The sequence below is a fragment of the Leptosomus discolor genome, chromosome 3, assembly GCF_034619465.1.
Source record: "Leptosomus discolor isolate bLepDis1 chromosome 3, bLepDis1.hap2, whole genome shotgun sequence".
NCBI lineage: Eukaryota > Metazoa > Chordata > Aves > Leptosomiformes > Leptosomidae > Leptosomus > Leptosomus discolor.
The window spans coordinates 68752363-68765830 of record NC_141393.1 but is presented as its reverse complement, the minus strand read 5'-3'; the positions used below and the strand labels follow the sequence as shown (position 1 = coordinate 68765830).

Sequence of the window (13468 nt, the reverse complement as noted above, 5' to 3'; positions counted from 1 at the left end):
ACACCTCACTTCCCCTACAGTTAACAAAAAAGCCATTCTCCTTTGTCTGGCACAACATTAAGTAGAACATTAAGTCTTTAGTTTCCAGATACCTTCCTATTTCATCTTGAAACAGGGACGTATAGCTCTTTAATATCCCATAACTGGGGAGGGAGGCAGTTTTAGAAACAAAATATTTTTTCTGTTTCTAAATACTGTATTTAGAAATAATAAAATACATATTTTTTAATTTGTGTAAGAGCATGGAATCTACTGCCTTCATGTCATAACTTAAGTCTTTTTTGTGGTTGCCAATTCTTCTAATTATACACTTCATTTTAATAAGCTAGTTTCCAGTAAGACTGTCCCTCCAGTCAGTTCACAGTGCACTAGTTTGCAACAGCAGAGGTACAGGAACACGCAGCTAGGAGTGGAACAAGAATGAAGTCATCCCTTTTGTCAGCTGCTGACTCTTATATTGGACTAATGAAACAAGTGAACCATATCTTATCATTAGTTCCAGCTGAAATCAGCACTGAGGAACTAGTACAAGAACACCAAGTAAAAGACAGCTACTACAATTTCCTGAAATGTTCCCTGTTAGAGAAAAACCCTGGTATTACCAAGTGCATTCCACTCCACTCAAGTTTCTTAAGAGTTCTGCATTTTGCAAAAGGTTGTAATTTAGGCATCTGTATTTGGTCAAAGGTAAAAGGAAACCTTAAACATGTAAAAAAAAAAAGTCTGACCACTTAAAATTCAATGGGCAAATCTTAAAACAGCTTATAAAACAAACAAGTATATTTATTTTTAATGATTACTAAAATAGTTTACATAATATACAAACAAATATGCTATCAGGACACACTTGGAAATAAGTCACAGTTGTTTTTAAAAAAAAACAAACACATTCGTCCAGTGAAATGTCCAAAATGTAAATGCCTTCTCTTCCTTCCTGAGCTATTCTTAAAACATGCAGAACAGCAGCACGTCCATGTCTTTTTACTGTTTATATTTCTTCCCATTAAAATAAAAATCACTATCCATTGCTGGCTCTCAGTGGTTAGAACAAATCCACCTCTGGTTCAAGTGACCACAGCTCTGTCTCTCAAACCGTGTTCTTTTATATGCTTAAGGTGATTTTGGTCCATTCCTCTTAACACCCCAAACCTTTGCGTGCACAAAGGAGCCAGAAGCTCCAGCACCTCAAGAGGTTTTCCTGGTTAAGGAGGGCTTTTTGCAACAGGACAGCTCAAGGGGCTTATGAATAAAGGATGGGTCCAAGAGCCACTAATCTCTCAGCCATTGCAAGAAAATGTCCTATGAATTTGAGAGCAGTCTTCACACGTTCCTTCATACTCAATAAAACCAAATGCGTGTGGACCAGTAGTTCAAGAGCACTAACAGCAATGAAATGGAAGTGCTGTGATTCTCTCTCTCTCTCTTTTTTTTTTTTTTTTTTAAAAGCACAAAATACTTTCAGTAGAAACAAGTACATGTTTTTAGTCTGGTGTAAAGGATTCTCAGCATGAGGCACTCTAAAAAAATTATTTTAAAAGCAAGCATGGCTAATCTGTTCTTCACTAGAAGCTCATATGGCAAGCAGCAGACACATGAAGAAAGGTTATTTTTCTATAATACCAAGTACCACAAATAAATAAATTCTCCTGATGAAAAAATAATTATCTTACTAAAATGAGAAATAACCTATGTCTTCCTAAACTTTTGTTTGGAAAGGAGATGCAACAGGTCTTTAGTACATGCACATGGCTGACATTTTATCACTCCCCCCCTAAATTTTAAGACTTGCAGAACTTTGTCAAAGAGCAGACAATTCCTGGAAGCAGCGAGGCAAAGAGGTGCTAAAGGATTATTTAACTGACATCAGTACTACTAATGTCAGGCAATCCTTCATACCTCAGCTTTTCTCATTTTCCAGAACTGTTTGAGGCAGGCTCATTTAAGGAAGAAATGCTTGCTGAAAGGTTCTCTACAAGCCACAAGTCTTTAAAGCAATTTTGCCATTTCTAGAAGTCACCAGAGACAGCCAACATCTATGTTGTGATCAGACGGATCATGTGCTTAGCCTCACATCACTTTATCATCATTTTCAGTTAATATTTTCTTATGTTAGAAGTAAGCAATTACAGCAGATGAAGGTGAGGTTTTTGCATCCTATTACCTTGCCAAACACGATACCAGCTTTCTGCACCACCAGGAAAGGATCCTCGTAGCAAAGCCAATAGTGCACCAAGGCAGGTTCAGAAGCAGATGAGTGGTTCTGCACTAGTGGACACTTACTTCCAGATCCATGACACCAAGCCTTAAGTCATCGAACACAACTTACCAACAACCAGCAAGTTCCTTGCTTACACTCTGCAGTTGATTTAGAGAAGTCCCAGTTACTTTAGCAGAAACCACCCTGCCAGTTCACGGAATTTCTCTGCACAGAAAGGACTGTATGCTGCCTGAGCTCAGCAGCCACAGCAAATTCTTTCCTGTTCAGCCGTTGCAACATACATTTTCTGTCTTCTTCCTTTCCCAAGTCCTCTCCAGTAACTTTTATGTGCATCCCTCCACAGGGAGGCCCTTTTCAGGCCAAACAGGCAACACAAGATGAGATATACGGCTCCATAGTCCACTCAGCTTATCTGTGTCCATGCTATTGTAAGAAGCAGGAACATCCGAACTGGTAAACTTCTCCCAGAGGAAATCCCTGACTTTCTCCTCAACTTCTGGCAAGGTGAGGCTCTTTCTTAGCGATTGCTCGTCTAGGAGAACTGTCAGCAGGAGAGCCACATCCTTAAATGCTGCATTTTCATGGTCACAGTACTTGTAAAAGATCAAGGTGGAGCCTGCAGGCAGCAACTCGAATCGATGCACCACTGCTACCTTCTTGCCTTCTCTGAACCCAGAGCTGAGCTCATTGTCTACCTCCAGCTTGACAATGTCACTATCCAATATGGCTTTGTCTGCCCCATCAATTTTGATTGTAGTAGCATTCTGGGAGAACGCAAAAGCCTCGGCAATCTCGTTACTTAGGCACCTCAGTGCTTTCTCAGCTTCTTGGCCAGCTGTGAACAGTAAGATGGCTGGCTCCAAATGCAGATGGGAAGCATTAAGGTGTTTCTCAAGGAACACATGGGTTCTTTTCCACAGATTGGGGTCCTGACTTTGGTAGGTAGTTTTTAGTTTCCTCATCCGGGCCCGAAATGCTTGCAGAATTTGAGTATCTCTAGTTGACAAAGTTTTATCTAGAAGACTTGGCATTCCACTCCACAGGATGTAAAGCAATGAGACACCGATTAACAGAACCAGTAACAAAGTACAGCTCTTGTGAAATCCACTCTGAGATTCACCATCATCTACAGAAAGGAGCAGCAAAGAGGAAGAGAACAATGTTTTAAAAGGTATCAGAAGTCAAGAAGTGAGAGGAAAATAAGAGGAAATAGTAAGATTCAGTGAACTCATCCCACTCCCAAGCAACTGGTATAATAGTTGAAGAGCATAAAGATGATCCTAGTTAAAACAAACAAAAAACCCCAAAAAACCCACTTTGAACTTCTTTAGCAACTTAGTGAAGTCACAGCATTAAAAAAAGGACATTTTCATGCACTTCCAGATTGACTAAGAACATTCTTCTTAAAAAGAAGCTCTTTTGAAAGTTTATCAATACTCCATTCCATTTAATCAAATCCAAACCAAGAGCTTAAAACGGTTCTGAAAAAGGTCAAGCTTTTTCCTACATTTAGGCTCTGCAGAAAAAGCCCTATACAAAACCTGGCATCACCAGAACGGTTTCTGTGTTGTTTTTTCTCCTCCCTATCCCCATAAGGAGAAAAATAGTTTCTGCAGCAGTATTTGCATCCCAAACACTGGTGATCAACTCTATCAGAAAAGTTTGTGGCCTTTGGATCAGTCAGCCTCACAAAAAGTACCCACAGCAAACAGTGCACAGGAAGCATATAGAATAACAGATATTTTGATTTGAGTTTGTGTTTGAACAATTAACTTGCTTGACCTACTACAAGCATAAGGCTCAATTTTGTTTCCAGTAAAATTAGTGACAAAAATATACCAACCTCCCTGGAAACAGGTCAGAACTGTATACCTTGTGCTGTATATGTATGTATACCCTGTCATATCCTAACTTTTATCAGGACAGCAACACAACAACTGTTAAATAAGAGCACCACTAGGCCTGCCTCAGTTTTAATCCTGCAGCAATCTTGTAAACGCTACAGATGTAAGACCTTAAATCCAGGTGGAAACGTTACCTATTATACAACATCCTTCCTTCCTTAGTGCTGAAAACACATGCCCCAGCAAGCAGGTCATCTGTTCTGGCAAAGACCCTCAGTTTAACACCAGCTACCAGGAAATCTAATACTTGGACATGCATGAAAATGGTTAAATGTAACACAAGCACAAAACAGAAGTGAAAGCAGAAGTCTTACTTTTGGCCAAAGGCTGTGACCGCTGCTTTATACTGGACTGATCTTGAAATTTACTTCTGCCTGTTAAGAGATTAAGAACAGAACATGACAAAAACACCAAGGCAATTATAATCAATCTTCCAGCAGGGAATTTAGCAGGGAGTTGAAATCACCAAACTGCGCTCTTTTCAGTGAAAAGCTGTTATTAGTTATGCTTTTACACACAAAAATCTACGAAGCTTACAGGAAGGTTAACAAAGCACCCTTGTGTAACACCTTGTTGAAGCGAGCACAGTCCTGCTAAGTAGCAGCAAAGGCAAGGCTGTGACCTCATCCTGGGTAGGGCTGTATCAAGCAAGGGGCTTTCTGTTCTTTTCACCCTGTGCTCAAGCAAAGCTAGTCTCGAACAAGGAAAATGACCCATTCACTGCACTTACTAGCCTGAGAAGTCTCATTCAACTGGCAGACCAACTCCCCATCTATGCTATTTGCCAAATGTCCGTTCTTAAGCCATCTTGACAATCTTGCATAAAAAGCCCAAGTCCCCAACCTATAATAAATCACCCCCAAAGATTTTTAACCCTTGAAGTTACACAAATAAACACAGACGCATTTCAAGTACACAATGACAAAATGGCAGAGATTTAACAACCTGTTATTTTCTGCATAAGGATCCCATGTCCTAAGTTTCTGATTTTGCTCAAGAGTTTGAGGGACAGGAAAATGGAAGCTCAATTAGCACACATATTAGGAAAACAACGTAAGTAGCAAAAGCAAAGCAATATGTTAAAGGCATAGCCTCATATCCCCTCTCCGTCTAGCTCTGTTCAGAGGCCTGCTTCGTCAGCAGTCAGTTTCTTGGGATGAATTATACTTTTAAAGCAAAATGCAAGCTTTCAACTTCAAAATATACTTTTGGTCTATTTATTTAAATGGGCTCAGACAGCAAAGTACAAGAGACATTATCCACAAAAGAGCGTTATGAACAACTTTCCCAGGAGACCGGTATGAATATATACAGTGCAATTATTGGTCAGCATGTTTTCTGCTTTTAGTCAGTTAATTAAAAAGACACGAGAATTTCTGGCTCCTTATGAACTACAGCAACTGGTTCAGAGCTGAAGGCTCTTTAGTAATATATAACCAAATCAGGATACTGTCAATGACACTATTGAGAATAAATTGAACAAACACATCCTACAGAAGTTATTTCAAAACCACTAAAATATTCTATAACCTTGTTTCTGTATGAATGTAATTGCAGAAAGTGCTAAAAGCAGCTCTGGTTTAAGCCAGAGCTTAACTGGCTTAACGAGCTGCAGTATTCTGTAATTTCAACCCCCCACCCTAATACGGCATGGCCATGGAGCTTGTAGCTGGCTAAGCTTATATTAAGTCTTCTAACAGTTAACAGATCAAAATGACCTCAGTTCTGCAACGGTTTACAATGTAGCCCTCTTTGCAGAGGCTAGGTTTAGGAGGCAGCTGTGATTCATACTCTAAAGGAAAAAATATTTCAATAAACAGTCTAAAACCAGATCCTACCCTACCTACGAATCTTGCCTTATTTACAACACAATTTGCATGAAGGCCAAGCAGATTATTTGTCTTGCCTAACTTAATAGGCGTAACTTCTGCAGACACCTTACAGCTTTCAGAATTTCAAGTGATTTTCCAAAGCTCTTCACCCAACACACAACTGGTCACTCCTGCAGCACCTACTACCTCTGGCAGAGGAAAGAAAACATATCAGACAAACAAGACCACTCTGCATGAATTAATTTTTCAAAGGTGTTTCATAGATGTGCAGCTATCACAACACGAGCTTCTCCTCCAAAAGGCACTGTGGTTTTCAAAAAAAACCCAAACAACCCCCCCAGGTTCTCTGATTTACACTTTGTTTATCTATACCCGTTCAGGATAGAAACAAGTGCAGAGACATTAAACAACAGATGGTTACTAAGAATTCAGAACTTTGTTTCCTCTTCTTCCAAGTACTCTTCCAAGAGTTAAAAAAAAAAAAACCAAACCAACAAATCCACAAAAACAACCAAAGACAAAAATCTGAAACAGAAGGAATTGGTCATTAGATGAACAGACTGGAGTTTGCCAGCAAAGAATGCTGCTCCTCTCCAGGAGTATACAACAACTAATTCAATCATAGCAGACCACCATTACTCAAGGAAAGGCTAGAAGGGAAGGTGATGTGTATAAACTAAATAAACATTCGCTGCTACCAGAAGGTGAAGGTTTTGTTCCCTTCCTCTGCTCACCCCCACAACACCACTAGTACATGCTCTGCACTTACTGATTGTCCCATAAGCCCACTCCATTTCCTAACCCAGCACAAAAAAAAAAAAAAAGTGGGTTATTTTCTGTGGTCGGCAAGTTGCATAACCTCATAGAAGGGCTCAGGCTCTTGAATGTGCTGCCTTCTCCAGCTTCCATCTGGATCTGCCTCCTGGGTCCCTTTCCACTTTCCCAGAGTGTCCCAGGGCACAAGAAAAACCATAAGCAGAAGAAGAGAAAAGAATTCTGTACTTTTCACTTAATTACAGGGGAAGATGAGGTATCTATTTTTCAACTTACTCTGTGATGTAGTTGAGTGGTGCTCGTGATTTCTCTCAAGGAAGTCAACCTTTCTTTCTGAAATCAAAGCACAAATGAAAGAACTTGGTTATCACATCAGAGGTCAGAATAAGACAGACGAGCCATACACATGAATCTCCAAAGGCTGTTAGGGAAGGAGTATATGCTGTGCTGCTGAACCAAGCTTGCACCATATGACAGCCTCTTGGGACCCTCTGTAGAGGGAGAAAGCTACCATCATCTAACAGAAAGGGCTTAATTTGGCCCTTTGCCTTGCTTTTTCCCATACGACATAAAATTATCCTTCCTATTTTTTCTTTAAAAAAGTAACGATGCAATAATGATAAAATACAAAGGATGGGAAATTAATTGATTGCTAATGGAGGGTTTGTCACTTCTGAAACCAAAACAATTCAGCAAGAGGGAAAACCAAAAATAAACAGTGTAAAGCTACCACCTTAACAACACAGCTGTCAGCTGGGGTGTGGGGGGGGTACGGACAGACTCCAGCAAACACGGGCACGTTCTCAGCTGCCTCAGCAAACCGCCTGCCCATGCTCCTGGGAAACAGCGGGCTGACACAGAAGTGTGCCTGTGCCCACCTCCGCTACCTGGCTCATGTCTGTGTTTTGTCAGTCTGCCCTCACAATTGCTTTCAGTGCTCTCCCCTGAACACTGTGTGATTAGGGATGTCACTGCCTGAATGAATGCAAGCCACTACCTCACTCTCTCCAGCCGGCTACCAGCTCTCCTAAAAGCCTCCCTTACACAGCTTACCTATTTGGATGTATTCAGACTACTTGTAGTAACATAACTACCTTCTGCTGGGCTAAAAAGTATGCCGCATTTTCTTCCTCATTGAATTTCCCTACTGCTTTTGTAACACAGCAAGAAAAACCTCTAAGCAATCAACAGAAAAAGTGCTCCCTCACTCTGAAATCACTTGGTATAGTCAGCTTCCCTCTGCTAAAGTCAAAAGTAACACATCTTTTTTGAAAAAAAAAAAAAAAAAAAAAGGATTGTTTTGCTTTGCCTGAGGCAATTAAAGATCTACTCTCACAACAGTTTTTGAAGCAGGTATGATACCACTCATTCTTTTTTGTTTGCTTTTCAAAAACCAGACAGTTATGTATTTATCAAAGTTTAAACCTACGCTTTCTTGAACTTTAAGGTTTTACACCAAAGCAGATGACTGTCATACTACAGTCAGTTTTAATATGACTCATGGGCAGGAGTATACCCTGAAAATTTGTTATTGTTTTTTAAACTTCTTCATCCACTCAGATTTCAACTCAACGACTTCCCTTTTTGTAATAGAACTGAAAAAAATGTCATTTTAGCACATTTAAGCAATCATTTGTTACATCATGGAAAAGATAATGATAAAACTAGTGTTGTTACCTTTTAATGGTGTATAAAGGTTTGGTTGATACCCTACTGGATTTTCAGGTTCATTACTGTCATAAGCCTTTGCTTTTTCCTTTATTGGATTCTCTTCAAGAACGTAGATTTGAGAACTGCCTGTCAGGAGGCAAAAGAGGCAAAAAAAAGGGGTTGGTATAGGTGCAATAACATCTATGCTCGTAACATCACAAAACTGAAGGACAAGACACAGTTTCAGAACATAGGTGATCTAAATCAGTGATTTTCAAGTTGTGATCTCCCAAGAGTTATTTTCTTAAAATGTAACCAAAAGCAACTAAGACTTGAAAAGCTTATGGTAAATTTGAGTTCACTACAAATATAGGTGTCTACACCACCATATGCTTTTCTTTTTTCTTCCTATTTTTAGGAGTCCTTGGCTTAAAAAACACTTGGAAAAAAAACAACCCAGACATCAAGACACCAAATGCTAAGAGCCAAGAAATGCCTTACATTAAAGGGATTCAGTGTAAACTATTAAATACACAAACATGGGAATGAAGAGAACTTTTCCTACAGGTTTGGGAACTTACAATAATTGTGCTGTCTTCCATAGCATTAGGCAGAGGGGAAAAGAGAACGAAGCAAATGTAGAACCTAAGTCCCCTTCTAATGTAGTCCAAGCCATCTTTTAGTTGGGTCTCTTTCTCTCACACATTAACCACAACAGCAATCTAGTGAACCCATGCTCCTAACTTAATCCCCTCAAGTAGCTGGGAAGAATCTAAACCAACACCTTTAGATTGTTTGCCGAATTACACAGCCATTCAGGCACTGGAACCAAACTCAGTTAATGTTACTAACTAGAAAGAATAAAGCCCTGTAAGATGACAGGAGTCACAAAGCAAAGGTCAGGGCTGGAAAGCCAGTCAAAAGCAGAACACCAGGAAAAGAGGTTTGAAAGGATAAAGTGCAACCACATGGTTGCCCAGATTCAAGGGAGGGCAGGGGGTAAGTCCAGGTATGGAATGAAAGCTGTAGTGCAGCTGCGGAACAGAGGCCGTGACTCAGCGATGAAGCTGAAGGGCATAAGCAGAGGAAACAGCAGAGGGAAGAATACAATCGGTAAAACTTTTTCTCTGCAACATCCACACCAGGCCTTTTTATTTTCTTAACAGTACTGGGTTCTCCCAGTTTAATGTACTTCTAAAGCTCTTTTACCATAAGCTTGCCACCTAGCGTTTATTAGTCTTACTTCAAGAAAAGAAAACCTAGCCTTTTTCTAATATGTTCTGGCAGCTTTAACATGCCAGTGTATGTGAAGCATACAAAGGAGGAAAAAACAAACCCAAAATACAAACAAGGGAGAAAACCCTAAGTTTTAAACTATGATATTAAGTCACAGGTACAAAAGTAAAGTATTTGAACACAGTGAGTGGGATACTATGTTTTCAAAACCATCTTAAAAAGCTGTTAAGTGACCTATTTCCTACCAAGCCAAGAATGAAGATACTCACCAACAAATCACTTGATCTTCAGGAATGCCAAACAACATACCCTAGTATTTCACCATGTACTGAGGTTTTGCAAGGACAAATCTCACTAGTAACAGTGGCTAATAATCACAAGGCCAGAAAGATCTATGAATCTAAAGAGGGCTACTCATGCAGTCCACACTTTTTAACTCCTCTCCCCTTCTTTGCATCCATCAGTACTCTATGTCTCTCAAAGCGTTCTTAAAAGTTGTTCCAAAAAGGAAAGACTTAAATATACACTACTTCATTTCTCACATGAAGACAGCTTGTGAAGCAGCACCTTCTGTAACTGCAGGTATCACCAACAGGAAGAGTATTAGTGCAAGCAGACAGCATACATGGTCTCCTACAGGGAAAAGTAAACTCCCCCTTTATGAAGTTTAACTTGCCTAGAAATATATATGAATATAAATTCCAGTCCAGACATGCCTGTTCTTTCCTTACAAGGCCTTAAGCCTCCTACCCAAAGGATCATTCCTGCCACCCAGGCAGCTACTGAGGATTTTCCAATCTACCTTAAATCTGCTAGCCAGCCACCTACTGCAGAGTCACCTGCCAAGAGAGACTGATCTTCTTACTATCCCCATTTCATACACCAGTTTAATCAAAGGGATTAGAAATCTGTGAGTTCATAAACTAGAGGTTTATAAACCAAAATATAAAGCCACATAGTGGAACTTTTTCTTCTAAGCCTAGTACGTACCTATCCCCATGGGTTCAATCTTTTTCAACACAGAGATAAGCCTGCGACACTTGCTGTAATGTTGCACAGCAACTGCAGACAGCACAAACTCAAGCGCCAAAGCCACCTAGTGCCTGCCTTTAACTCACACAGTCGTACGCTCTACTTGCATATTTTAAGACAACTCCAACAGAGATTGCTATTATGTATCTTTAGCTCGCTGATCTAGATGCCTGATTCCAAGCAGGGTTTGTGGGCTCTTAAAGCTTTTTAGCTCTAGAAGCAAGTTGCCTAATCTATATTTAAAACCTCTAAGCAGAAGCCAGAAACCAGTTTCTCAAGCTGTGGTTTTGCTGCCATTTTGCTCTCAGGGAAGCATAACAATTACATCCTTATAAAAATCCACCCTGCTTGTCCCACTGCCTCACAGACCTTGAATTCCGCTAAACTCTGCAGAAAAAAACCCAACAGGTAGCACGACTGTGAGGGGGGAAATTCCTCCTTTGTTTCTATATAAAGCATTAAGGTCTCTTTAACATCATACTTTTAGGCCTGTTGTGACTATAACCAAATATCACTGTGAAGAGCTCAGGGAAGTGGGGGGAGGACATCTCACCCCCAGCCTCATTTTTAGAGATGTTGACATTAAAAAACCCCAAACACTCAGCTGTACCTCCTAAAGCAGCCCAGTCACATTTAAAGTACTAAGCATGTTAATACCCTGTTAGCCATCATTTGGGAGTAATAGCTTCCCATGGCTTTATTTCACAGATAAATCTTTGTACTTTCCCAGAGAAATGCTCATAACCTCTTCACTTCCTGCCTCAAGGTAAGATTTTTTTTCCACACCTCCTGGAAAATTCTGCTTCTAAAGCATAATATTGGCATCCCTTTTTAAGGGCAGTGCCACCTAATTGAGGCCACTCACTGCGGCTGTAACAAGAGCTTGGTGACAGCTCTGTTGCAAGAATAGACAGGAATGGAGAATAGTCTCGGGCTACCCAACTCACCACAGAATCACAGAACGTTAGGGGTTGGAAGGGACCTCGAAAGATCATCTAGTCCAACTCCCCTGCCAGAGCAGGAGTACCTAGAGTAGGTCACACAGGAACGCGTCCAGGTGGGTTTTGAATGTCTCCTAGAAGGAGACTCCACAGCCTCTCTGGGCAGCCTGTTCCAGTACTGCCACCCTCATCCATCTGAGAATTGCCACATACTAATAACGTATACAGTCCAACTCAAAATAGATGAACAAACTAAAAAGGAAGGAAATATGGACAATTTGCTTGCAGTTTTCTGATGGAAACACAGGCTAAAGCCCCGTGACCATATTAACACAGTTAGCACTTCTCTGAAGGATACAGTTTTGATTAACTAAAGAAACAAGATGCTGCCACACAGAGCTAACACAACAGCTTGTCCAGCCCAGCATCCACCAACACCACCAATGTATGCTTGGTGCCTCAAAGAACAAGCGAGCCCCAATTATGCACTTCCTCATAAGCAGCATTGCTCACTGCACAGAGCAGTCTCACACTGATCTATTTTTGCAGCTCAAGAGACTTCATTTAAATTCAGCCTTTAAAAACCAGGCAGTGTTAGCAAAATCAGTTACTCCCCATTTTAACATCCCAACAAAATATATTTCAGTGATGCAATAGGGAAAACTGCCACCTAAGGGCTTCAGCACCCTCTACACATATCGATCCTTTTGGAAGCATTCCTCATCTCTTACGTACGGACTAGAAACCACAGCAGGATTTCCTCACCTGTATGCCAGACCCACGGTAAAACCTGCGAAGGAGCTAAAAGCCAAGAAACTCCATTTCCTCAGTTCTTGTGCATTTCAGCACCTTTGCCAGCAGTGTGCACAATAACCTCTCTGAGCTGAAAACCTACCTGGCGACCTACAAGCTTTGATAGGGGGTCGAGTCAGGGAGTCTGGGTTCCCAAAGTGACGCTCATCACCTGAAACGAGAAACAGGTGAAGGGCACGGCAAGGCCGGGCAGCTCACCGCAAGCCCGACGGCCTTCAGGAGCACCAAGCACCCCTTTCAGGCTCACTGGGACAGCCCAGTGTTTCCAGCGGGGCTGTCCGGGAGAACACACGCCCACCCCCGAGTCCGAACGCCCCCCCCCGGGCTGCCTCTACCCCGCAGGCTGCGCGGCCGCAGGGAAGGAGAACTGGACCGCCCGTCCCACTTCGCACCGCCCCACCGCGCCCTCAACCGCGGGGCGCTGCGCGGGCCCGCCCACGCCGCTCACCCTCCAGCGCTCCTCCGGGGCCCAGCTCGGCCGCGGCCTCTGCCTCAGCGGCCTCAGCCTCCTCCGCCCGCGCCGCCGCCAACCGCGGGCTCTTCCGCCTGCGCTTCAGCTCGGTGGCGTCCGGCGGAGCTTGCCCGTCGCTGCCCCCCACCATCCTGCCCGCTGCCGCCCCGCGGCGCCGCCGCCGCCGTCCCCTGCCCCGGCCGGCCGCTGCCGCCTCTCCGCGCCGCGCGGGACTGAAGCTGCCGCCTTCCCGCGGCGGGGGCGTCTCCGCAAACCTCACTTCCCGCCGGCCCCGCCGCGGGGCGGTCCCAGCCCCTGCAGCTTCCGCCGCGTCGCCGCCTTCCCCCGCCTGCGCGCGCAGGGGGCGCCGCGGCGTCACGTGGTACAGCGGCCGGCCCGCCATGGCCCGCACGCCGCTGCCCCCCAAGATCACCACCCCCCCCCCCCCCCGCCCCGCAACCCCCCGCCCCGCCTGCCCGCCCGCCGCCCCGCTGAGGGAGCGGGACCGTCGGAGCCTGCCGCCGCCGCGCCGCCTCCCAGCGGGAGGAGGCCGGGGGAGCGCCGGGGAGCGGCCGTCCCGCGGCCCGGCTGCGCCGAGGCTGCCCTCCAGTGAAAAA

At 43.2% G+C, this 13468-nt stretch overlaps 1 protein-coding gene across 1 annotated transcript; it reads right to left on the bottom strand.

The window, feature by feature from the left end:
• Window positions 1–852: 852 nt before the first annotated feature.
• On the bottom strand, window positions 853–13254 carry LOC104354347 (uncharacterized). Its single transcript, XM_086462821.1, has 6 exons — window positions 12849–13254; window positions 12483–12551; window positions 8406–8525; window positions 7005–7061; window positions 4437–4496; window positions 853–3344 (listed from the first exon to the last, which is right to left on the bottom strand). The coding sequence occupies exons 1-6, from the start codon at window positions 13252–13254 to the stop codon at window positions 2542–2544; spliced, it is 1515 nt and encodes a 504-aa protein (XP_086318947.1). The 3' UTR covers window positions 853–2541.
• Between the last annotated feature and the right edge of the window lie 214 nt (window positions 13255–13468).

Coding starts and splice junctions, on each gene's coding strand:
- LOC104354347 (XM_086462821.1), bottom strand. CDS start 13,254: ATGGCGGGCCGGCCGCTGTACCACGTGACGCCGCGGCGCCCCCTGCGC. Junction 12,552..12,848: donor CCCCGGAGGAGCGCTGGAGG/GTGAGCGGCGTG, acceptor TTCTCGTTTCAG/GTGATGAGCGTCACTTTGGG. Junction 4,497..7,004: donor CCACTCAACTACATCACAGA/GTAAGTTGAAAA, acceptor ATCTCTTAACAG/GCAGAAGTAAATTTCAAGAT.